At 39.8% G+C, this 25,340-nt stretch overlaps 1 protein-coding gene across 1 annotated transcript in view; it reads right to left on the bottom strand.

The window, feature by feature from the left end:
• The window catches only part of KLHL14 (kelch like family member 14), a 95,196-nt gene that overhangs the window by 20,707 nt on the left and 49,149 nt on the right, over positions 1 to 25,340 (bottom strand). Inside the window, exon 3 of the mRNA XM_025886901.2 lies at positions 1,091 to 1,180. Within this exon, the coding sequence (XP_025742686.1) occupies positions 1,091 to 1,180 (90 nt within the window). The remainder of the gene's footprint in view (positions 1 to 1,090; positions 1,181 to 25,340) is intronic.

The following is a 25,340-nucleotide window of genomic DNA, read 5'->3' as shown; positions in this document are numbered from 1 at the left end:
ATTTTTTGGGGACACGTCAAGTCTGTCACTGCAAAGGTAAGTTAGAGGAGACATATTAACTATCCCTTTTGTTTCTGTTCTAAACCTGTTTCTCACAAAGCTCAGGAACTGTCCGCTTTGGAACGCTCAAGGATTGGAACCAACAAAGCTGCAGGTTTTGAGAAAGAATGTCCTGCTCTCCTCAAAGAAGTGTTCTTGGAGGGTGGCCTGGGTTGTTTTCCTGGAAGATTTTCTAGAGTGAACAGATGTAACAATTTTCTATAATTTGCCTTGGTGCAGATGCTGAAAGAGAGCATTCACAATAAAATACATGCAGTATATGTAATTTCGCTTGGATGTTCTGGGGTTTTAAAGTAAAAATGTGTACCTGCAAGCTGTTTTATGGTTTCTCGGTCATAATGATCTCTGTTACACAGAAGGCTACAACCGCAACTCCTCTTTCATGTGCAAGCGTTCCAAAAATATCTTGATAATTTTGCGTATTCTGCAAGGCACAGTGTTCTCCCTGTGTTGGCTTGGGAAGTGTGTTAAAATGTTCAATTTCTCTTTGTGATAAATTTCTGAAGTAATCACATCAACAGGGAAGGTGGTGGATAGTCTTCGAAAGGAGCCCTTGCAAAAGGTGCAGCCACCCGAGTGGGTCTCAAGTAACAAAAGCTGCAAAGGAACTTCAGCTGGGGTTATGCGTTGTGACCGCAGATAAAGCTTATTTATGGAAAACTGCTTTACTGTATTGATAAAATGGGAGAAAAGTGGTGGGGAAGGTGGTGAGGATTCTTAATAGCTGCAGCTTGCTACCTGCCTCTAGGGAGTCTGAGCTTATGCTCGTGGCATTCCTCAGGGGATGGATAAGGAGAGGGGCTGGGGCATCACTGCGAAGCCAAATCCCCAGACAGTCAATGAGCGAATGCTCTGCTGCGTGCGTCCTCTGCCGGCTCAATGGTTGACCCTCCCTCCAATTGTCAGCCCAATTTACCGACTGTTTCATTTGTCCCTGTGCACAGACATACATTTTCCACAGTAATTACGAAACGGGCTGCTACTGGCGGCGCCTTCCACAACACACATACTTGTTGAGTTCAATAGTTACCATTGGGGTTCCATTGGTCCTCTCCACCCAGCACAAACAAGAAGTTTTCTACCTCCACAACGCAGTGGTGGGCACTGTTGTACGGCATAACTGGAATTGAGGGGGGGAAGAAAAAGACGTATGAATTTCTTCATCTTAGGACTTGATACCTTGGCTCCCTGGTTATTTGCTTCCACCAAAGGGCATAAAATGTGAGAGTAAGTCGGAAGGAAGAAGAGAGCATAAGCAGCAGAGCGGGGCACCCACCCATCCACTGTGGCTCAGCCGTGTGTTCCCAGCAATCTCAAACCCAACCCCTTTTGACTAATTTTACATAATATTATTCCGCAAATTAGTCAAGGACAACCTGTCATGCTGCTTTCGATTCTTAAGTTCTCCTCACCTGCCTGATGATGGGGATCGAATTCTAAAGCAATGACGGATCCTCGCAGATGGACAGGGCTGGGGGTTACTGCTTGGAAGAAATAACCCTGCAAACACTTGGAGCCATGAAGATGCTCTGCCCAAACTTGGTTTGCTGGCAGTCTTTCCATAAACAGACTCGGGGTGCTTGGGAGCTTTCTATTCCACAGCAATGAGCAAGCTGAATTTCCATACAGTTTTAAGTTTTTAAATTAAGGTCCTGCTGATTTAATGCCTTCTCCAAATGTATACGCTTAATCTCCTGTACAATGTCATTAGCAGCACAATCACACATTTTCTATCTATCTGCTTAGGAGCTCTTCTGGAACAAAGATAAAAACTGTCAGGAACATCACAAACATCCATTCCCTTGGTCTCGCCCTTCTCCCCCCAACCCTCCCGGCCCCAGTGTGGTGGCTGCGAGGAGGGTGTGTTCTTCAGAAACCCACCAAAGCCAGGTGTCTCTGTATTTGTCTGTTCTCATTTACATTTTCTTTCGGGGACACGCACAGTGAGATTAGGACAGCCCTGTCACCTCATGTGCAGTGCAGTGCTGGTCTCTGCTATTATCATATCATATGGCAAATGTAAACTCACACAGAATTAGTTATCATATCACATGCGGTGGTTTGGACCCAGTGACACCAGTAGGAAAAATGATGTCCTTGTTCAGCTCATCATATGGGCACCTTAAATCTAGGTGAGGACAAATGGGGAGGTGATGTGCATGTTCAGGCAGGGAACGTATTGCTTGACACGGATCAACAGAGCACTTAAGAAACCAGTGCAGTGGGAAATCAATATGAGTCAGGGCCAGCTCTTTGTGCTCTTTTGCCAATGCCGAAAGAGAGAGAGCCTATCTTATGGCCAACTTATTTTGGATGATATATATCTCTCATTTCATTTTGTTTTTCCTATCTTTTATTTTTCTCAGAATGCACTTATGCTGGCTAAGATATGTAAATACAATGAATGAGGAACAGGCATAGCTTTGAAATCTGTAACACAGCTTCCGAAAGAGCAAATCAGATCATTTAAGCTTCTTACTAAACGATTTTAGGAGTTTGGGTTATTTTATTAGTTATTTATTTTTTGCTAGGAATATTCATTGTTTTTTGAACTTATATCTATAATGCCAGAAGGCCTCGGTACAGAAACCCCTGATTTCTGTGATAATGTGGAACTTGGATGTGGATTTGTGCGATCCGTGGATTTGTGTGTGGTCCATTAATTAGGTCACTGACTTAGGGAATCATCTTGGGGATGTCCTTTTGCCCCTTAACCCTCAGTTATCTCTTTGGAAAATGCTTTTAACCATACGGCTCCGCAAAGATACCATATAGCTTCTCAGAATCCAGTGGGGCAGAATATATGTTGAGTTCGCCGACCAACTAAGATGGAATAGTTTTGAACATTAAAAGAAAATTATCATTGTTTAGATTATGATGCTAGTTCCAAAATAGCAAACAGAAAACTATGCTACTCATACGTGATGTATATTGTGTATATTGTGAGCAGTCTGGTGCTACTCCAGTTCATCATCATGTCATCTGGGCAGTGTAAGCTCACCGTGTTGATTATCATCTGCATGCATCTATTCACATGGGACACGGGTATGGGAATAGGGGCTATAACCAACTTACGTTATGACTTCCACTCTTTCAATATTTAAATTTTTGGTCAGCTCAGTGCCCAAACCTTACAGGTAATGAAAACCTGTATTAGCATCTTTTTAACTAGAGATCCAGTTTGATCATAAAGCGCAATCTCTGAAAATATAACAACACTTGCGTTTTGTTCTTGCCATTTATTTGCTCCCATTCAGGCAAGCAGAAATTAAGTGAAGGAAATAATACATGATTTATTCTTAAGCCTCTTTTTCATTTGATTACTCCTATTGTTATGCTTTATGCAAACAAATGAAACTATTGCCCTAAACTATGGAAACCTTCAAAATAAGAGAGAAGCTCTTTGAAGTCCTAATATAAAGGCTACTTGAAGGCATTCCCATTTTTTACTCTTGTTTTTAAACCTTCTGTGCTATATTTCTTGGCTGAGTATTTTAGTATTCTCATTCCTGAATTATTGTCTTTTCTAAATTATTACTGTGAATCGAGAGGCTATAAATACACACAAATAACTCTTTGAAATTATTCTGAATGTGAAACGTTCCAAATTTATTAGAAAAAATCTATATTAAATCAATGTTCGAGTTTTGCAAAAGACCTAATTTGACTTCTGATTAAACCTGAAGCAAAGCAAAATAAATAGGGCAGTGAGCAAGAGCAAACATCTGTCTAAAATGGCACTGGGTACTGCACGTATTGATTACCTTTTAAATAACAAGGGATACATGCCTGACCCTTTCCAGATTTCTCGAGAAGTGGACACCAGCCTTGCCCTCACAGGCAGGTATTGGAGGAGACGTTTGTACTCATGTTCATATATAGCCCAGTGCGAGTTTTTAGCGTGTCAGTCAGTGAGTTAGAGGGAAAGGGTAAAGAGAAGCTAATCAGGATGAAATGAGATTAAAGGCTGTCTAATTTTACAGCAACTGTGATCCATCAGCCACTGTGAAAGTGACAGTGGAAATGAATGATGGAGACAGACAGGTGGGGCTGTACATTTCACTGATTTATCCTCAAATGCACTGGGCCTTATTTTATTGAGTGAACATGACCGCATTTATCATGACTGTCATCTAAACCCACTTCCCTCCATTTAAAAAGGTCACTTTACTCAGAGGGAGTAGGAAAGAGGCACTTTCAAATCAGATTTAAAATCTCATAACACGTGTTTATAAGGCCTTTTGTGAGAATTCTAAACTTTACTAAACAAACTAGAAGTGCCAGAAGGAAAGGCGGCGGGGGGGAAGCCAGAAAACTGAAAAAGAAGAAACCTTTGGTCACCTAAGGGAACACATTCATTTAGTCTCTGAATCAGAAGCAATTTGTACCATGTTTCCCTTTCCCGCCCCAAACACCTGATATTCTATTCTAGTCTAGGATGTTAAATAAAACATTTACATTTAGTATTTTTAATTAAGAAAGTGGGAAGCAAGTAACACTATAAAATAAACTTGGACAGGATATTAAGTCACAGTATTTGCTCTGCAGAATGACTAATCATCACACACAAAAGAGATGTTAACAATTGTTATAAGCAGCCACAATTTACTTATATACCTGTTAACTGTTTTCTCCTAAGTTTCAGGCCACACAAAAAAAATCTGAGTTACACAGTCTTTTACCCCCTCCCTGTACCAGCGCAGTAAAGCGTCCTAGAGTGTTACATACAAAATTGGTTTTCGTGGATATGACAAAGGAGAGTCAAACCCTCAGTGTTTTGTGTTCCTTTTCATACTACCAACCACCATTTACCAAACATTTACCATGTGCCAGACACTGTTCGAGTGCTATAGATATAGATAGAGAAATTAAATATGTAATTATATTCATGTATAGTTTTCTATATTGTATCTCCGAAAATATAACAACACTTGTGTTTTATTCTTGCCATTCATTTGCTTCCATTCAGGCAAGCAGAAATTAGTAAATGAAATCATATCTGATATTATAATACATGATAAAAGGCAATATGTGATAAAATGTACCAATGTTTTATTTACCCATATCTTTCATTTAATACAACAAACTTCAAGGGAGGCATTATACTCATTTGTTTTATCTCGGTAAGGAATACTGAGGCCTTGAGAGGTTAAGTCACTTGTTGAAGGTCATACTCAGCTAATGAATGGCAGAGAGAGAACCCGAACACAGGGAAAACTGGATCCCAACCCACGCTCTTGTCCATTTCACTCTACTGATTTTCAATAGGTATGCTCATCCAACCAGCAAGTAATTACTGAGTACCTGTGTGTTCAGTGATGGTGCTCCTGAAATTTCTGTGTATTTTTTTGTATTGAATCATATTTTAAAAGTTTATTATTTTCATATTGAAAGGAATCCTTAATTAGAGCAAGTGGACACTCCTATAATTTTTTTTTAATAAATCCAGGTATTCAAATAGTTGGTTTTCTTAAAGTAAGGTATGGTTGGTTGACGAAGCCAGTGTTCAGAAAAACACTGAATAATCAGCCAGTTAAGGATGGGTAGAGTCTATTGGCGGAGAGTTTTTATTTTTTTAAAAAAACACTGAGGTCTTATTTCCACCTTGTAAGCAGATTCAAAGCATCTTGGGTATAGAGGCGCTTTTCTGGCATACGAAACGTGTAGAGGGCTTGTTGTATTTATATAAGGTCTTATCCTGTCAGAAATCCACATTACCCTGTTTCCTCCCATATATGCCTAAGGAATATATATCTCTTCCAGCAGAAAGTATAGGTATCTTTCCTAACCACACATTTTCATCAACATCCAAAGAAGAGATTGAATAGGGCTATGCTAAGTTTATAGGATTGCTAAATAAATGGTTGTTGAATGCTTACATTTTGCCGTAATGCTTATGAGGGCCTTGATTTTCTATTGGCTTCAAACACATAAGCTTGCAAAACTGTCAAATATGAGATAATTCTTAATTTTTTTAAAAAATTAATGCCCATGGTAAAAATGAAATCTTATTAAAAGTAAGGATATGGAGGACCAGTAAGTTTTCCTTCTATCCCCGTGCCTCAGCTTTTTAGTTCCTATCGTAGAGGTTGTCACTGTTAGTATGTTCTTGGATTTCCCTTTCAGAGAGTTTATATATAGGAGTCATTTCCTTTAATACAAACGGCTGCAGCGTAACTATGGGCATACTGTTTAGTACCTTGCTTTTTTTTTGCGCTCAAGGATGCATTCATTTACTCTTTCTCCGCCAGTCAAATATTTGTTCAGCTGCTACTCTATGCCAGGCAGTGTTCTACCCGCTGGGGAGGTCATGGCAGAAAAGAGCATCAAGGAACGTTCCAGTCAGGGGAAGCACATAGTACACGTGTGCACAAGTAAGTAGGGACTTTTGTTTCAAATGACAGGTGCAATGAAGAAAAGTACAGGAGGGTCAGAAGAGAGAGAGTGATGGGGGTGGGGGGAATGTTGCTAGTGGTTAGGGAAGGCATTTGTGAGCAGACTTTTGAGTCCTCTCAAGCTGACTGAGGTGAGCCAGGGAACCATGCAGGGGAAAAAGTGCAGGAATGACAAGAACAAAGGCCTTGAGGCACAGGCGTGGAATGAATCGAGAATGGCAAGAAGACCAGAACAGAAAGATCTGAGATGAGGTCTAAGTGGTCCGACCAAGGGCAGGTCAGGTGCAAGGGTGCAGGCTTGGTCAGAAGACAACACTTGGATTGTCCACCACTGCATTTTTTTTTTTTTAAATGGCTGCACAGTGTTCTGTTTGATGGGTATCCTATAATGTATTCCATTCTTAATTCATTCAACAAGCATTTATTCAACACCCATTATGTGCAGACACTTTTCTGGTTGCTGATAATGTGGCAGGGAACTAAGCTCTCATAGAGCTTACATTACAGGGGAGAGAAGTGTGTAAACAACTACATAATGAACAGGAACACAGCCAAATGAAAATAGATGATGTAAGGAGAAAGAAAATGGGATGATGTGTTACAGAGTGAGCGCCTGGTTATTGCTCTAGCTGGGGTGGCCAGGGAATGGCATTTTAGAGAGAGCTTGAAGGGCTAGAGGGAGGCACTGTTATAAAACGAGGGCAAGGAGTCCACGCAAAGAGACTCTGAAGCACAAAAGAACCGGGTGTGCCGGAGAAGCCCAGAGAGAGAGGTCTCTGTGTCTGGAACTCTGAAGGTAAGTAAGGCCAAAGAGTCGTGGGATGAAGTCAGGAGGCAGGCTGAAACTGGGTAGATGGGTCTTCACAGGCCAAGGTTAGAGGAGTGGATTTCATGTTTGGCATGATGGAAAGGCATTGGAGGGGTTTTAAGCCGCCGAATGATGTAATCTGATCTCTGTTTTAAAAACATTACTCTGGCTCCTGTAGATGTGGAGAGGGAGGGAGGGGAAAAAGGGAGACTAGGTAGAGCACTCTTGTGGTCTGGATGGAGATCATGGACACCTGATCAGGAAGCAAAGCTAGGGATGGACAGAAGGGACATCTGTGGAAGGCTGTTGCTACCAACAGTGCTTTGTTGTGTCCTTGGAGGCACCCAGTGCACACACACGGGAGTTCATCTGTAGGACTGATTCCTCCAAGGGAAATTTCTGGGCCAAAGGATGGCTGCATTTTAGATTTTGTTGGATATTGTTACACTGCACCCCTTTTTACATTTCTGTCTTTGCCAATATGGTAGGTGAACAATTGGGATCAAGTTAAAATGTAAATGGGCATATATTGAATTATGCTAGAGGTTGAGCATCTTTTCATGAATTTCAAGTCTATCTATCTTTCTTTTTTTAAAAAGATTTTATTTTTAAGTAATCTCTACATCCAATGTGGGGCTTGAACTTACAACCCTGAGATCAAGAGTCTCATGCTGTAGTGACTGAGCCCCAAAATCTTTCATATATTTTTTCTGTTGGGTTTTCAGTTTCATGATATCAGAATTTATGTTACCTATAATTATGTGATTTCCATTTTTGAACTGTTCTTTTCTATGGAGTTATCTAGACTGGCAAAATAAAAATGATATTTTGGAAGCATGATGTTGCTAGAATGTATATTTGTGAAATATTTACTCATTGAAGCAAATTCAAATAGCATTTACATGTTGTTGAAAACAAACATAACCTGAAAGAAAGATGCCCCACTTTAATAATATTGGTGAGTATTTCTTGCCATAGGACCATAGAGGAATTTTTAAAAACAATTTCTTCAACTTTATAGTAAGTGTAATTGAGAAACATAAATAATTAAAAATTTACTATTTGGTTTAATACTATCCTCTAGTCTTTCTTCAAAGACTTAGCAACTTGGCCAATAATTCCCTGGAGGTAGAAACAGATGTATAATAAAACATTTTACATGAAGCAGGGGCTTGATAGATACTGAAAAGGCTCTATTACCTTTTTTTCCTGTCATATTTGGACGGTACTGTCTCTGCAAACTACCAATAGTAGTTTGTATATTTGGGGATGACTTGATCACTAAGGACAATTAGTCTGGAAAATTAAGCCCTGTGAGAAATTTACATGGTCTGAATCCAGTGATGAGTTGGCTGAAGTTCTGAATTAACCCAAAGGTTACCAACACTTTCTCCCTCATCCCCAACTTGTCCTGCACACATTGAGGCACGTTCCCATAGTCCCACTGAAGACAAAATTATTGAGGTGAATTCATGATACATAAATCTGAAAAAAGTGCATGTGTATTAGGTTTTGGACACTGTGCATGAACAAAGAGAGCTTGTTTCTCTCTTATGGTTCAAAATTGTATCTAAGGGAGAATTTTCCTGACAATGAGTGTTGCTTTGATACTTCCTCTTTTGTGCAACTATGGTACTAAATTCATGCCTTTATTGTACACTTGCCAAATCATGACAGTTTATTAAAATTGCCTGTCGTATGTTTGTTACCACTGAAAGATCTGTGAGCTCCTTTAGGCTGGACTGTGTCATCTTTATGGCTTTATGCCTAGCACGGTGCCCAATACGTAGCACTGGGACAGACTCTGGCATTAGCTTGAGCTTTTATTCCTAACACATTAATTAGAAATATTAGTGAATTGGGGCGCCTGGGTGGCTCAGTTGGTTAGGCATCTGCCTTCGGTTCAGGTCATGATCTCCAGGTCCTGGGATTGAGCCCCACGTTGGGCTCTCTGCTCTGCAGAGAGTCTGCTTCTCCCTCTCCCTCTGCCCCTCCCCCTGCTCACACACACTCTCTCTCAAATAAATAAATAAAATCTAAAAAAAAAGAAATATTAGTGAATCAATAAACATTAGTAGCATGAATGAGTGGATGATAGCTAAGAGAGACTGTGGAATTTACTTCTTTGGAAGGTGTGCAAAATAGGATGGGTCCCAGTAGATATGAGGGAGGGAGGGATTGAAGGAAGAAAGGGAAGAAGTTCAGGTTCTTTGACTTCTAGGAGAGATGTCACCCTGTAAGCAATACATATGTTTTAAACGAAGGAGGTTTGAAAGCTCCTGAAAAACTGTGACATATTTCTTCAGGAACTATTATGGACCTAAATGTGCCAAGGTCAAAGGCTTTCAATAAATCCTTGTTGATGTACAGTTTTAGCTCTGAGCACTTTACTTGGGGAAGCACTAACAATCAGCAAAGCCAAGGGGACTTCAAATAGGACTTCTGTTATCTATTTAAACAAAACTGACTTTCAAAGTCGTATTTTTATTTTAATTGGAATATTTTTACTAATATGTTCCTAAATTATGATTATGTTATTATAATATTAACTATTTAATTTTGGATACTTCCTGGCATGTTAGTTTGAAGTTAAATATAGTTTGATTTTCACTTTTGGAAAGTAAAACATCTTTGGGAATAAAAACTAAAGTCTCTTGCAATGATTAGTTCTGTTTTTTTGTTTGTTTGTTTTATGAAGTGTTGTGTTTTCAGGGACAGGTTGATGAAACATGCTGATGCTTTGATCTTTGCCCCTTCCTTCCTTGTTAGCTTCCTTATTTTATCTTTCTGGGGCAGTGAGAAATTGCACCTTTCATTCTACACCTAAAAAAAACCTCACTAAAAAAAAATAGTAAACTCTTTAAATGAATTAAAGTAGTAGAGCAGCACATATTATTTAAAGCTGTGCAAATAAGACCCTTGATAAAGGTCAAGGGAGCCAGGGCTATTTACACTGTGGATGGTCCAGCAACAAGGGAGCAGCAAATATGTTCGTTAAATAGTTTAAAGTCTCTTAGATGATGGCCCCCTACTTGTCCCAAATTATTGAGGGCAGGAAGAAGGAAATGGGTGTGGTCTATGTAATGAGGATTTACACAGAGTTTTTTGATATGGATCCCATAAACTCAATATTGGACAGTGAACACTAGTGGTTCACGTTAAAACCCATGAGATATCAAAAGGTACATTTAAGGATTACTTGTCTATTAACTCATTTGTTCATTTCATTCCAAAACATGTGTTGAGGAACTAGTAGTTATTGTGCTAAACTCTTGGGATGCCATTTTTTTTTAAGATTTTATTTATTTATTTGACAGAGAGAGACACACCGAGAGAGGGAACACAAGCAGAGGGAGCGGGAGAGGGAGAAGCAGCCTTCCCACTGAGCAGGGAGCCCGATGTGGGGCTCGATCCCAGGACCCTGGGATCATGACCTGAGCTGAAGACAGACACTTAATGACTGGCTACCCAGGCACCCCTCTGGGACACTATTTCTGTATTCCAGATCTCACAGTGAAAGAGAACATATAAACAATGAAATAGGATACATAGTGCTCGAGGAGAAGAGCAATAGAAGCACCAGGGAGGAAAGGACTAAAACTTCAGGGAGAAAGAGAGGCTTAAGCTAAATCATAAGGCTAAAAAAGCATTTTCCAGGTTGTCACAGCAGCAAAAGTCATTCATTATCAGCAAAAGGAACATGGATTCTACAAATATTTATTGAGCTCCTACTATGTGCTGGATCTTGGACTAAGCACTATTGATATTATTTTTGTTAGATTGCTTTATAAAAATTGTTAAAATTAATCTCCAAAATGTTCTTAATATTATGATAATAACACTACAATATCAATTGTTTTGTTGAGGCCAGAGGAAATGTGTTTGGGGAATGTGGAAACGAATAAAAGGGATGAACCATTATCTATACCATCTTTTTAGGCAGCTGTCCTATTGCCCAACTCAGGCTCCCTCTGGAGCACTCTCTCCTTAGACAATCCAGCAGTAATGGCCTCTGCTCTAATTAAATCTCTCCCAACATGTGGAGTCACCTGATATTTCTAGAAGCAGTTGGTAGGATTATCAGAACTGTGAGCAATACTTCTGTTCCTTTCAGGCCACCCCTCCCCGCATTTGCTCTTGTTGCTTCTGTGTGTTATTAGGCTATTGTACTTATTTGACTTCAAAGGATATTTCACTGCAAAGATTCAGAAAGATTTGCTGTACATTCCTCCCATGACCATTTCATGGTGTGTGCCTGGGCCCACTCACACAAACTCATGTGTGTGTCAAATCTGGGAAATACCAGGGCAGTTGAGCCTAGCAGTGACGATTATCCTAAGTCAATAGCTTATGACACACAAAAGAAATTAAAGTGCAGCCCACTATCTTTGGAGATGAGCCCATGTTGGGTGGTATTTGCCATGGGAAGGCACCTAGAGCCGTCTTGAGAAAGTTCTGAAATCCGTGTTGCTGGGAAAAAGTGGAGAATTGAGCTGTGCAGATCTAAAGAGAGAAACATGTAGGGAAATATGATGAATACTGAAGTTGCCTTTTCTTGTTTTTTGGCACCATTTTTTTACTGGCAAAACTAGATAGCCATGGAATGCTAAGTGATATTTACTTATAAATATATTTATGAATGTGCATGAATATTTGGCACTTCTCCTGTCTTAGAATTTAGGCTGAGACCCTAAAGCTGAAGCTAATTTAAAGATATATGCCAGGCCATCTATGCAGGACTAGCTAAAAGTGGCCCCTAAACTTGTTCTGTCTGGTAGTATGTGTATGCACACACACACATGCACACCCCTATTTAGCCTGTATATACAATGATGTGGAAGACTATTAGTGAGTGGGGAATTTTCCTTAAGAGAGTGTTGTGGGAATTTATTGGAGCCTTGGGCATTTTCCGTCTGCAGGAGAACAGAACACTCCTCCTACCTTCATCCCAAAGACAAAAACTGGTGGAGGATTCTTGGGCCAGATGTTTCTGTCTCTTGGGGTTTGGCAGGCACAAGGGGAAGTGTGAAGGCAAGAAGCTGGTTGGAGCCGGCTGTGATAGGAATGTGGAAGGAGAGAGCTGGGGCAGAAGTGGGCCACATTTCTGGATTTGGTGGGGCAAAGGTACCTGGTACCTTCCCGCATGCTGAGCTGATGCTTGGGAAGCTTGCTTGGCTAGAATGGCCACAAGAGGATCCTCCACCCAAGAATATGAATTGCCAGGTCAAGGTGACCCTAATAGAAGCTATGTGCTGGATAGCCCATGGTATGATGCAAAGTCTTTAAAAAGAGGTTCAGAATAGAACCTGTAAAGGCAGCTCATCAAAAACAAAGTCAGATTTATAGCATTTGTCTCTTGAAAGCCAAGTTCTAAAAACACTAGGTAAATAAGAGCTTTTCTCTCTGTGCCTTTCCCTCGGGATCTATCCTTGGTAGAGCCAGATGACCCAGGATGGCTGACTTTTCCTCCAGGGCGGGTCAGACTTTCTCACGCTCACAGAAACATCAGTGCAGCAAAGGGCTCACAGCAGGCCTGAGACTGTTATCCATTGAAAGGCCTGGGAATTTAGATTTCAGGATTGTTCCCACTACCTTAACTAAGAGTGGCTATTTGTGCCCAAATTGAAAAACAATGTGGTATGCTGAACACCTATCTTCTGGGAACATGGAATTTTGGATGTCTACCTGACCAGCCTCGAATAAAACCTTTGGGCACTGAGTCTCTAATGAGCTTCACTGGTTGACAACATTTCACAGGTGTTGCTGTAATTCGAGGCTGGAGGAAATAATTGTGTCCTGTGGGACTCCACTGGAGAGGACTCTTGGAAGCTTGCACCTGGTTTCCTCCAGACTTTGCCTCATGCACCTTTTCCCTTTGCTGATTTTGCTTTATATGTTTTCACTGTAATAAATCATAGCTGTGAGTACAACTATATGTTGATCCTGTTAGTTCTTCTAGTGAATCACTGAACCCAAGGGTGGTCTTGGAAATCTCTGATACAATAGGAGACAGAGAATCTGCTAGTGTATTGAGAGAATGAGGCTTTGGTTTAATATTCCAGTGTAACTGAGGCTGCTTTTAGAATGTGCTGAGGTACAGCCCCATGGAGAGATGCAACACCCAACAGAGAGGTTTTGAAAAATCAGTGGTTGGAAAAAAATCAAGTTGTTTTTAGTTGGCCCGATATGTGGGAAGCTGTTTCAAGAAACTGATTATAGATGTATGTGCTTATGACAAGATTGCTTCTGGACTCCTGAAGAACCCTTTTAGCTGGAGAGGCATGGGTTCCAGATTTCCTCTGGTTGGAATCAACGTGTAAATCTCTCCTGAGAATCCACTAGTGGTCAACTCTGTCCTGTCAGAGGTGCCAGAGGATTTGTCAAAGAAATTAATACTGTGGCTCTTTTTAATTTCCTCAGAAAATTTACAGTCTAGTTGAAACACTAAATAGACATATTTGAGACCACTTGGAAGGGATAATGCAGTGGTGTAGGAGCATTGTGCCAAAGAAATCTAAAGAAGGAAGGAGTCCCCAGGCCTTGGCTTAGGTAGCGGTGTGCTACCTTCCATCTCTCTCCAGCCATCACATCCTTCTGCATTCTCACAGGGTGCCCTGCCTTGTCTTTAAAACAAACTAGAAAATGCAAAATTCTTTCATCTTGCTGGCCCTTCCAGCTATCCTTAGAGCACCCCACTCCCTGGGCCACAAAGCTGGGCTCACAACCACAGCACTGGACATGGTGAATGATTGCTCTAGAAATGGTCCCATGACCCAGCCAGTCCCTTCAGAGGGGTTTTCGTACTGGGGCTGACAAGAAGAAATCTTTTCTTTCTGACCACAGATCCTGGAGCTGCTTATGGCAATGGAGAAGAAGGTCTGAACAAAGGAGCTTGTGTAGTGAGGAGAAAAGAGACTTACAGAGAAAGAATCCTGATAGGATTTCAAAATTTTGTTTCGAGTCACGTGTAAGGGCAGTGCAGCCCTGCCCTCCTGCTGACACGGCCCTATAAGTTCTATTTCTCCCCTGGACCTTCCCAATATCTCCCTGCCTCCCTGCTTTCACTGTTGTTCCTTTTTGGCTTAGTCTTCACAGAACACTCCCAATGATCCTTCTGCTCAGTCTTTTCCTTACTTCTTATCACCCTTAGAATAAACGTTCAAGTTTTCAGAATGGCCTACAAGGACCATATGGTCTGGCTGCTGGCCACCTTCCCAACCTTCTTTTCTACCACTTTACTCTCACCAGTGGTGCCCCAGCCATACTGGCTTCCCTGGGATCTCCCCAACACCACAAACATATTCCTGTTTGAGGGACTTTGCACTTTCTGTTCTCTCTGCCTCATATGTTCTTCCTTTGTGTATTCTCATGGCTCACTCCATCACTTCATTCAGATGTCTGCTAGAGAGACCTTCTCGGACAATCCCATTACAAAAGGCCTCCCCTGTCATTCACCATTTGTTTACCCTGCTTTAATGTTCCTGACAGCACTTGATAATGCCTATCATTATATAGGGTTTTTGTTTGTTTATAAACGATTTCTATACTAACAAGTAGGCAGTATACTAATATACTAGCTGTGTAGTGCATGGCTTTCAAGCTCATCACCAAATCTCTAGTGCCTAGAACAATGTCTTGCACAGAGTAGGCACCTAATAAATATTTGTTAATAACCCAGTAGTTTAAGTTATACTGAATTGGATTTCTATAACTCATAACCAATACTTCTACATTTTGGATGGGGAAAGTAAAGCAATTTGGTTCAGGTGAAATAGTAATTCAATAAGCATGAGACTTCAGCTTATTAAATTAAGTCAATAAGTCAATGCCATCTGTGTGCACAGATGCACAGTGGCTGGGGAACTGTTAGGCATTTTTGTGGGGCTGAAGTGTAAAGTTTGAGGAGCAGTGGGATGTACAGTTGGAAAAGTAGAGACAAGGTCACGGAGGTTCCTGAATACCAAAGACTCTACAACTCTTAGTAGAGAGGCATGGAAGGTTTAGGGAGGGGGGTAAAGCACGAAGTGTGTGAACAGGGAATAGATCCTGTCCTTAGATCTTGCTGACATTCTTTCCTCACCTGGGTATGTTTCTGCTAAAATAAAGAGAGCCGTCATCTTAAAGCTCATAAATCCAACGAAAGAGAGAAAGTTCTAGAGGGAAAAACACGAAGAGTATGAATACTTTCAAGTGACCATCCAGAAAAAGTAAAACATAACCACATGTGAAGGCTTAAGAGGCAAGGAAAATGGGAGGGTGAGACATCAAAAGAAAAAAAGAAAGACCATCAGTGAAATTATATCAATAGGTATAAGCATTATTTGTGGAGAGAGAATAGGCAAGAAAATTTAGGGGGTTGTCCTAATAATTAAGAACTAAATATAATTGTAAGCAAACTGTCATTTAAACATGACTTCCAAATTGGATTCGGATTCTCTTTCCCCTCATAGTAATAAATGGGGAGTACTATTACATCTACCCCACAAAATGATGACTACTGTATGCACTGTGAGCCAACAAAGTTTGAATCATTATTAGCTAATTAGCTAAGAAGTAGCTAATGAATTGTCCTCTTTCCTCAGGAAGAGAATCTGAGCATCAAAGGCTAATAGAAAGTCCTCACCCATTAAAAGCCTGCCTTCAGAGCCCTACCCCTCATGTCTTCATTTTCCCCTTGACTCAGCTTAGCTTTCATTGCTCATCTTCATAGTAATTTTTCTGGCATACATACTCAAACTCTCTTGTTCCTTTCTCTGTTTCTCATACTTGCCGTGCAAAACCAAATCGTGGTTATATCCAACCCTATGTCAGGACCCATACAATTGAATGTGGCTGGAGACATTCATACCACCATTTGACTAGGCCTCATCTTATTTTATTTTTTTAATTAATTAATTTTTGTTCGTTTGCTTAATTTACCTTTTGTCTTAGAAACTTAAAAAGATATACAGGAAGGGTATGTACAAGGAAAAGCCTCTCTCACCTTTCCCCCCACCCCATCCCACCCCACCCCTCCCTAGAGGCGGGTGTCCTGATCAGCCCCTCTACCATCCAGTTTCAAACTTATATGTAAAAGGCCAGGTTTGGGTTTGTTTCTTTTAGTAACCAGAATCATGCAATAGGTATTGTTCTTTGACGTACTTGTTGAAGATGTTCCCAACCCAGCACACTCCTTTCATCCATTACAAATTCCACAGAATTAGTGTCACCATTTGGATTGCTTCATTCTGCCGTTATAATTATGTCCACTTTTGTGCACAAATTTGAGTACAGGGGGTGGAATTTGAGGGGGAGAGTCTCAGTTTGAGTCCCTGTTGATCTGGGGTGAAGGTGTGTGGACTTGGTGTTGAGCAGGTGGCAGGCAGTGCACACCTACTGGGCAGGAGGGTGGCTGGACTGTAGATTTGGGACACACAGGCCAATGGCGCCATGTGTGACAGGGGAGTGGCTGGTTTTGCTCCTGGTTTAGAACAGGCCTCATTTTAAATTCATAATATTGTTGCCTGAAATTCCTACCATGTTTCCCTAGACCATTCCTTATTCCATTCTTTTAGATCAAGGGTTAACAAACTGTGGCCCATGGGCCAAATCTGGCCCACCATCTGTTATTGTAAAAAAAGTTTTATTGAAACACAGCCACACCCATCAGTTTATATATTGTCTATGGCTGCTTTCATGTGACAGCAGCAGAGTCCCAATAGTTGTGACAGATCCCTAATGGCCTGCAAATGATAAAGTATTTACTATCTTGCCCTTTACGGAGAAAGTTTTCTGACCTCTGTCCTAAATGATAATTTCACACAAACAATGAATCATGGAACACTACATCAAAAACTAATGATGTATGGTGATTAACATAACAATAAAAAATTTAAAGGAAAAAAATGATAATTTCACATCTTCTCTCTCCAACTCTTTAACATCTGCTCCTTGACTTACTTTTAGCTGATAACCTTGTTTTCTGTTTCACTAAGAAAACAGAAACATTTGGAAAAGAACTCCCACAGGCTCCCAGCATCATACCTATAAAATTACCTGCACAGTATACCTATACTCTGCCTTTGTTTTTACTTCCTTTTCTTATTAAGGATGGATGGGCCGTCCCTGCTCCTTTCTAAAATCAAGCCCTCCATTCATATACTAGGTCTCATTCTCTCTCAACTACTCAAGGATATTTTCCCAGCAATTTTATCACATCTCGTCATCAGTTTTTTCCCTCTTTATCAGATCTCTCCTATCCGCAGAGAAAAATGCTGTTAAATTGCTACCTTAAAAAGGTTCCTTGGATCAAGGCGCCTGAGTGGCTCAGTCAGTTAAGTGTCCGACTCTTGATTTTGGCTCAGGTCATGATCTCAGGGTCCTGAGATCAAGCCCCAACCTACAGGCTCCACACTTAAGCAGGGAGTCTGCTTGAGATTCTCTCTCTCCCTCTGCCCCCCCCCCCCCCCCCTCCCCCCCCCTCTTTCTCAAATAAATAAATAAATCTTTTAAAAAATTTTCCTTGGATCAATATCCTCCACTTCCTATTTCAATTCTCTGCTTCTCTTTACATAAACAATCCTTGAAAGAGTTGTCCTTACTCAAAGTTTCCAGTTTTTTCCCTTTCAATTCCACTTAAACCTTTTCCAGTTAGGCTGGAAACAACAGCTGTTGTTCCATTACATCCACATTGCTGAATCTGATGTCACTTCTCAGTGTTTGTCTCACAGGATCTGTAGCATTTGACCTAGTAGATCACTCTCTCCTACACCTGTGTCCTTCTGGGTGACCATTCTCTCTGGATCCTCCTTCTACCCTTGGTCCCACTCCTTACTGCTTCCTTCTCCTCTCCTGTCTGCAAACGTTGGCATGCCCCAAGAGCATGCCCTTTAAATCTCTTCTCACCTCTATCCATACTCACTACCTTGGTGATCTTCCAGCCACACGACTTCACAGCTACATTTGGGTATGAGATGGGCTCTCCAATGTAACATGCTCCAAATCAACCCTTGGCTTTCCCCTTCAAACACTCTCCTTTCCAACCAAGTCAATGTCAACCCCGTCCTTCCACTTGTTTAGGACAAAAAATTGAGGGGGCATCTTTGACTTCTTTCTCTCATATTATGTTTGATAAAATACAGTATTTATTCCTCTTGGGATTAAAGATATCCTTTTAGACTTTTTCTTTGCCTACTCACAAATAGACAAAAATGGATTATGATATATATGCTTTTCTAATCTGCTCTTTTCCACTGTGAATATATGGTAAAATATTTTCATTTCAAGGACTATAGATCTTCATTAATAGTTTTTAATAGTGATAAGCTGTTTTCTTTGTATGGATAAACTAAAATTTATTCAACAATCCCTAACTATCAAACACAGGTTTGAGTCCAGTTAATTGCTGTGATAAACAACACTGAAGTGAATGTCTTTGAACAAAGGATTATCTCTTTAGAACAAATTTCTGGAAGTAGGGCTGCTGAAATCAGGACCATTATATTTCTTTTTTTTAGAAGGGGGAGGGGCAGAGGGAGAGGGAAAGAGAGAAAATCTTCTTTTAAAAGAAGATTTTATTGGGACGTCTAGATGGCTCAGTCGGTTAAGCATCTCTTCGGCTCAGGTCATGATCCCAGTGTCCTGGGATCAAGTCCCGTATCGGGCTCCTTGCTCAGCAGGGAGCCTGCTTCTCCCTCTCCCACTCCCCCTATTCTCTCTCTCTCGCTCTCTCTCTCTGTGCCAAATAAATAAATAAAATCTTTAAAAAAAAGATTTATTTGAGAGAAGGAGAGAGAGAGAGAGCATGAGTGGGGGGGTGGGGAGGAGCAGAGGGGGAAGGAGAGGGACAAACAGACTTTGCACTGAGCATGGAGCCCAATGAGGGGCTCAATTCCAGGACCCTGAGATCACGACCTGAGCCAAAATCAAAAGTCACAGGTTTAACCGACTGAACTACCTAGGTGTCCCAGGACCATTATATTTCTTGGAAATCTATCTTTTTATGTAATAAATTACATAAATATAAATAAATATTTTTTCAAGATTCCTAGGTGAGAGTGATATACTAATATTTATTGATGAAAATGACATCACAAACTGTTGACAATTTAGGAATGCTCTTTTACTAATTACATTTGAATTGCAGTTTTGAACCCAATGTGTGCAAAAGACATCACAGATTCCGTTTACAGAGAATGAGCCTTGCGAGGGTGGATTCAAGGACCCTGTGAAATGACTCCGCGACTCCCCAGGAGTTCACACACTGCCAACCACAGCTTTGGTTGATGATGATTTAGACACACAGTTCACTTAGCGTATGATCACAAATGGAACCTATTTCCTCTTTCATCCCAGTTGCTCACTTCATGATATAACAAAGTGTTACAGTAGTAATATTAATTCCGGTACTAAGCAGGCAACTAAAAAGTTCTCATTAAAGCAGAATAATTATAGATACATATCGGAATAAAGTAGGATTTTAACTGTGGGCTATTTAAATTAAGTTCCTAGATTGAATCTTTTTATGTGCAGTGAGGGCTTCCCTCTGGAATTCATGGCAAGCACTTCAGTGTTCTTCAGGCAGGCAGAGAAATGCTGAAGGAAGAAGTGTCTGTTAATTGCCATGGCTGCAGACACCCATTATGGCATCCTGCTCAAACTCGCCTTCCCTGGACTGCTGCAATTTTGAACTGAGTCACTAGATGGCGTACACTGTTCTTTGCTTGTTCCCCCAGAAAAAGCCTCAAGAACTATGCTCAAGAGATGGGGCTCTAGTAAGCCAGCAAAAACAAAGAGGAAAAGTACAACAGTAAGACGAAAATTAAGAGGATCTTTAAAAAACTCTAGTGTTCTTTTTTTTTTTTTTTTTTTGGATGCAGATCACTCCGAGCTGGAGAATAAGATCGATATTATTCTCTTCACTTCATTTTTCTCAAGTAATCCCAAATATTTGAGATGGACCAAAATCTTGCTTTGATTCTCTAGCTGTTCATAGTAACCTGTCTTTAAACTTCACACTTCAGTGCTGAAGGCAATATCATTTATTTTCTCTTTTAGAAACTCATATGGACAGATACTTAGCAGTGCTATCCTACGCTAATAGTATTAAAGACAGGTATTTAAAGTAGGCCAGATTTTCCAATAATTGAAAGATCTGCAGATAAGTCCTGTGGTGTTTATGTGGCACAGGTGTAATGAATTAGAATCTAGTGCTGCCCTTCTGTCTACAAGCAACTTTGATCCATGTATCAATATAAACTTGTATTTCTCTATATAGTATATATATGGTTGGGAAAATGATTTGATTTCCTTCGCTTTTTAGGGAATAATTCACACAACATTTTTAAATGGTAAATAAATTGCTTTAAGAAGCAAACGTTTTAGAGAAGTTTTAGAGAAGTTGAAAGAATAAAGACCTTCTCCTTAAAGTTCTCTCTTGGGGTTTTACAAATGCAAAGGCACTGAGCTGTGGATGACTTTTTTTTTTTTTTAAAGTAGCCTCAACATATCTTTTACTCTTTATTGAATTAATTTTTAAAAAAATAGTAACCTGCTTTCAGTTAAGAAGCAAACATTTTAGTGAAGAAAGCAAACTGAGGGGTGCTGAAAGGGAGGTGGGTGGGGGATTTGCAAGATGGGGGATGGGCATTAAGGAGGCCACTTGTGATGAGCACTGGGTGTTGTATGTAAGTGACAAATCACTAAATTCTACTCCTGAAACTACTATTACACTATATGTTAACTAACTGGAGTTTAAATAAAAACTTGAAACATTAAAAAAAAGAGAATAAAAAATAGTCTTCCCCTTTACCTTAAAGTACTTTCTCCAACTTTTACAAATAACACATGCATTTAAACTATGGGTGATCCTTTTCTGATTAAGTAGTTTCAACATATCTCCTACTCTTTCTTGTCATATTAACCTAGGTCCTATATGAATTTAGCTCCTCATCTCAAGTAGCAGTTAACTTTCTGAATCTTTAATATTCAAAGATGACTCTAGCAAATTGATAGGATCATCCTCTGTGGGGAAAATAGTCTTCAAACCATCAGGGCCTCAGAGCTGACAAGGACTGCTCAAAGTCCATTTCCTCTACACAATAATGAGATGAAAAAAACACCTCTAGGTGGATCTTCAATCGGAAAATCTAAAAAAATCAGTGAAATTGCTAAAAGGCCTTAATGGTGCTTCTGAAAACATACACTAATTTTATGTTCTCATTTTTTGAATTACATTCATCTGACATTTAGAAGTAATTTTAAGGACCCTTTTATGAGCTGAGAGATGAGATTTCTTGGACTATAATGATAAATGATGACTATATTTTAGGAATATAGTCAACTCATGATTATTCAGTGACCAGTAGTCTGGTTCATATATTATTCCAGTATTATTATTTTTTCTGTTACCTCCTTTCAGCCTGTCCTTTGGTTATTTAATCCTTCAGAGAGTGGGTAAAGCCAAAGGGCAGTGGTAAATGTGAATAAATTGATCATGTATCTGCCATGAAAAACTTTGCTTTTTGGGCAGGGGTGTGTGGTGAAAGAATGATGATAAGGTTATTTAAATGCTATAAATGGTGAAGTTTTTAGTTTGCTTGACTTTTAACAATCAATTTTAGTCTTTCACTTTGTATAATTAATACTTAGAAATTGTTTTTTATATCATTTTAGATCTAGTTTGGATTTTAATTTTTTTCAAATATTACTTTCATAGATATGAGCCTTTTATATTATAACTCCTGAAGGCTTTAGGTTTACTTTATTTTTTACATGTTATTTGTCCTGCTGTCCTCTGCCTGTCTAGGCTGGGCCCATAAGAGCAAAATCAACTCAGGTTGAGACTGAAATGTCCTCTCTTTCCAATTGGCTTTCACAGTGGTGGTCTAGGTATTGGACCAATAACTGTAAAATCTCTTCTGCATCGTGTTGCATAAAAGGGTCATAGTAACTGAAGTGAATGGACTGAATATTTTGGTTCTATTTGGCCCACTTTGCATGGAAAAGTGTTACAAAAAGTTCCTGTTGCTGTTGTATAATTGTTGTATAATGGAAAGAACAATCTGTTATAACTGCAGTTTGATGATAGATTTAAGTAACTGAAAGAAAACACGTGGAAGTGAGAAAGTCTATATGACATAATCCTATTTTCTTAGAGTTGAGCCATTAATTCTCTTTTGACTCCATCTCTTTGCCCTTTCAGATGTCAGTGATATTATTTGTTTAATGCTGACTTCACAATTTGTATTTCTAGCATTTTCTCCTCTGTCATATAGACCAATTCCAGTCCTCTCTGATACCTTCCCTTAAATATCTCCCAGTCTTTAATTCTTCCTTTCTTCATTCGAATGCTCACCAAATAGTCACCTGCAATGTACCAGGCACAAGTCTGGATGTGATGAATAGAGACACTGCAACACAGATATTTAAGACTAAATCTATTCTCCTCTAAACTTGCATCTTCTTCTTGGTTTCCTCTTCTGAGGAAAGGCATCAGTTCAATTTGGCCAAGCCAGACTGTCTCTTATCTCCTACTGCCCAGCATTACCACATGATGTTTAACTCTATTTATAAAAAGAGTTCTAATTTTGCCATTCTTTCATTGTTTTCATAGCCATTGCTGTAAATCAGGCCCTTATTATCTCCTGCCTGGGTTACGCAATAAAAGGTTAGCTTGTCTCCAATCTCTCCTTTTCCAATTCACCCCAAATTAGCTTTTAAAATACAGGTTTAATTATGTTATTTCCCTGCTCAAAGATTTTTTGGTGACTCCCCACTGACTGTAGCATAAGATCTAAATGGTTTTCACTTGACCTTTTATACCTGTTCTCAACCCACCTTTAGCAGTTCCCCACTCTTTGTGATTTCCTCAATTTAAAATGCAATGTCACATTCAGCTTTTGTTCATGTTGTTCTCTCTCTGGCCGGAATAAGAACTCATCACGTTTGTATGTCACTTGCCAGTGTACAAGGGACTTTCTCATGCACTTTCTGTGAGGTAGGCAGGGATTATTTTCTAGAGTTTAAAACAGAAAGAACCAAGGCTAGGAACAAGTAAATGGTTTACTGAGGGTCTTATGATTAGCAAGAGAGACCAGATACTAAATGTCAATATGTACTAGCACAAAAAACATTTTAGATTGGGGTATAGCATTTTTACCAAATAAAATGAACTTGGAATATAGGTTCCCATCAGTATTTGGTGTCATATATTTTATCCAAGAGTTCCTTTACACAGAAAGCCAATTCTTAAATTGGATTTTATTGCACTAATCAGAGTTTTTAAAAAATCAGTATTTTATAGTCACTGTAATAAGCTCCACTCTATTTTTTTTTTTTTTTTAGAGACATGGGGGGTGGGCAGAGGGAAAGGGAGAGAGATCATTTTAAGCAGACTCCACACCCAGCACAGAGCCCAATGCAGGGCTCGATCTCACCACCCTGAGATCATGACCTGAGCTGAAATCATGAGTTGGAGGCTTAACTGACTGAGCCACCCAGGCACCCTCTGCTCTGCTCTATTTTTAATCTTTGTGTATTTTTACAGTGATATAGATATACTCAACAACACTGCTACAGTTTAGCTTTCATGAACACTTTGTTAAAAACAGCACCTGCTAGTTTCATCAAAATGTATAATACACTGTGCTACAATTTGATAGAAACACACTATTTCAACAAATATTTAGCTAGTACCTGTTTTGTGCAGCTATGGTAGGCAATTAGTACACAGTACATAGGAAAGAATACATTTTCAAAGCTTGCCCACAATTTTTGAACTTGAACTCTAAATATGTCAATATCCCTTAAGTCCGCTATTCAAAGATCTGGATAAATTAGGTATTTCTGTCATCATTAACAACTATAAGCACTTTGGGCCTCACTCTATGACATTATATATATGTATATAACATTATGTACGTATGTATGCATGTATGAGTGTGTATATGTATGTGTATGTATATCTCAAACAATTTGATGTAACACTCATATCCACATTGATCAGTATATCAATAAAAAGTGAAGGTAAAGTGGCTTTGGTGCCTGTGAGTTTATTGACTGCCAGGGTTGCTTAAGCTGCTGTTGTGGTTCAGACACTACGCACCCATTTCTTCAGTAATTATTGCATGTGCTTGACACAGTGGCTATAAGATAAATAAGACACAAGATTCTTGCTTGCAGTCTAGGAAGGCAGACATTTAAACAACTACCACACAAAACAATAAGCTTTCTAAGGTAAGTATGGGCAGGGCTCTGTGACACTGCCAAGGAAGCAGCAGCTATTTGTTAGAGGTGGGGCAGGAGTGACCCCGGCGCCTGGTCGGAAGGAGGTGCACAGCTGAGTAGTTGCAACTCTCTGTGCTCCCTTAACATCCCATACCTACCTTTATCCTGGCCTATCATATTATTTCGAACGGATGCACTTGTATTTTATTTATTTATTTATTTATTTATTTAGTTAGTTAGTTAGTTAGTTATTTTAGAACCGATTCACTTGTGAAAGTTGTGGAGACCTTAATAATATAGACCATATCTTATCTGTATCCCAAATTCCTAGCACAAAGCTTGAAATAGAACAAGTGTTGCACAATTACGTGTGGAATTAGAACTGAAGAGCATCCCACACAGAAGAAAGGGCATTGAGCAGTGGCCTAGGTGTTAGAAGGTCTACCTTTCAGGGATCTGCATGTGGTCTGGAAAAGCTGGAGGAAAAAGTGTGGGATGGGAGAAATAACCTAAGTGAATCTGGGGAGGCAGGCTTTAGAAGCCATGCTGAGGAGGTGGATTTCATCTTGCATGTTATGAGGATTCATCGGAGATTTTATACTTAAGGGACTGACAGTGGGAGTGGAGTTGAAGAAATGGATTAAAACCGAAGACAATAATGACAGCACCTATTGGCAGAATGAAGAAGGGTTAGAGGAAAGGGCCAAGTCAGGGATGAAACTTAAGTTTTCAGGTTGGGGAGATGAAGATGTCATTGATTGCAATACAGATCAAGGCGACGGATTTGAAGGCAAGGTAACAATTTCTGAGGCCAAGTGGAGATGTTCAGAGGCAGTTGGAAATATGGTAGTCGGTATCAAGAGAGAGGCCTG

This window comes from Callorhinus ursinus, unplaced genomic scaffold (assembly GCF_003265705.2).
Source record: "Callorhinus ursinus isolate GAN/ISIS: 27379988/994484 unplaced genomic scaffold, GSC_fseal_2.0 scaffold11, whole genome shotgun sequence".
NCBI classification, from domain to species: domain Eukaryota; kingdom Metazoa; phylum Chordata; class Mammalia; order Carnivora; family Otariidae; genus Callorhinus; species Callorhinus ursinus.
Note: the sequence above shows the minus strand (reverse complement) of the source record. Positions and strands in the feature narration are given on the sequence as shown.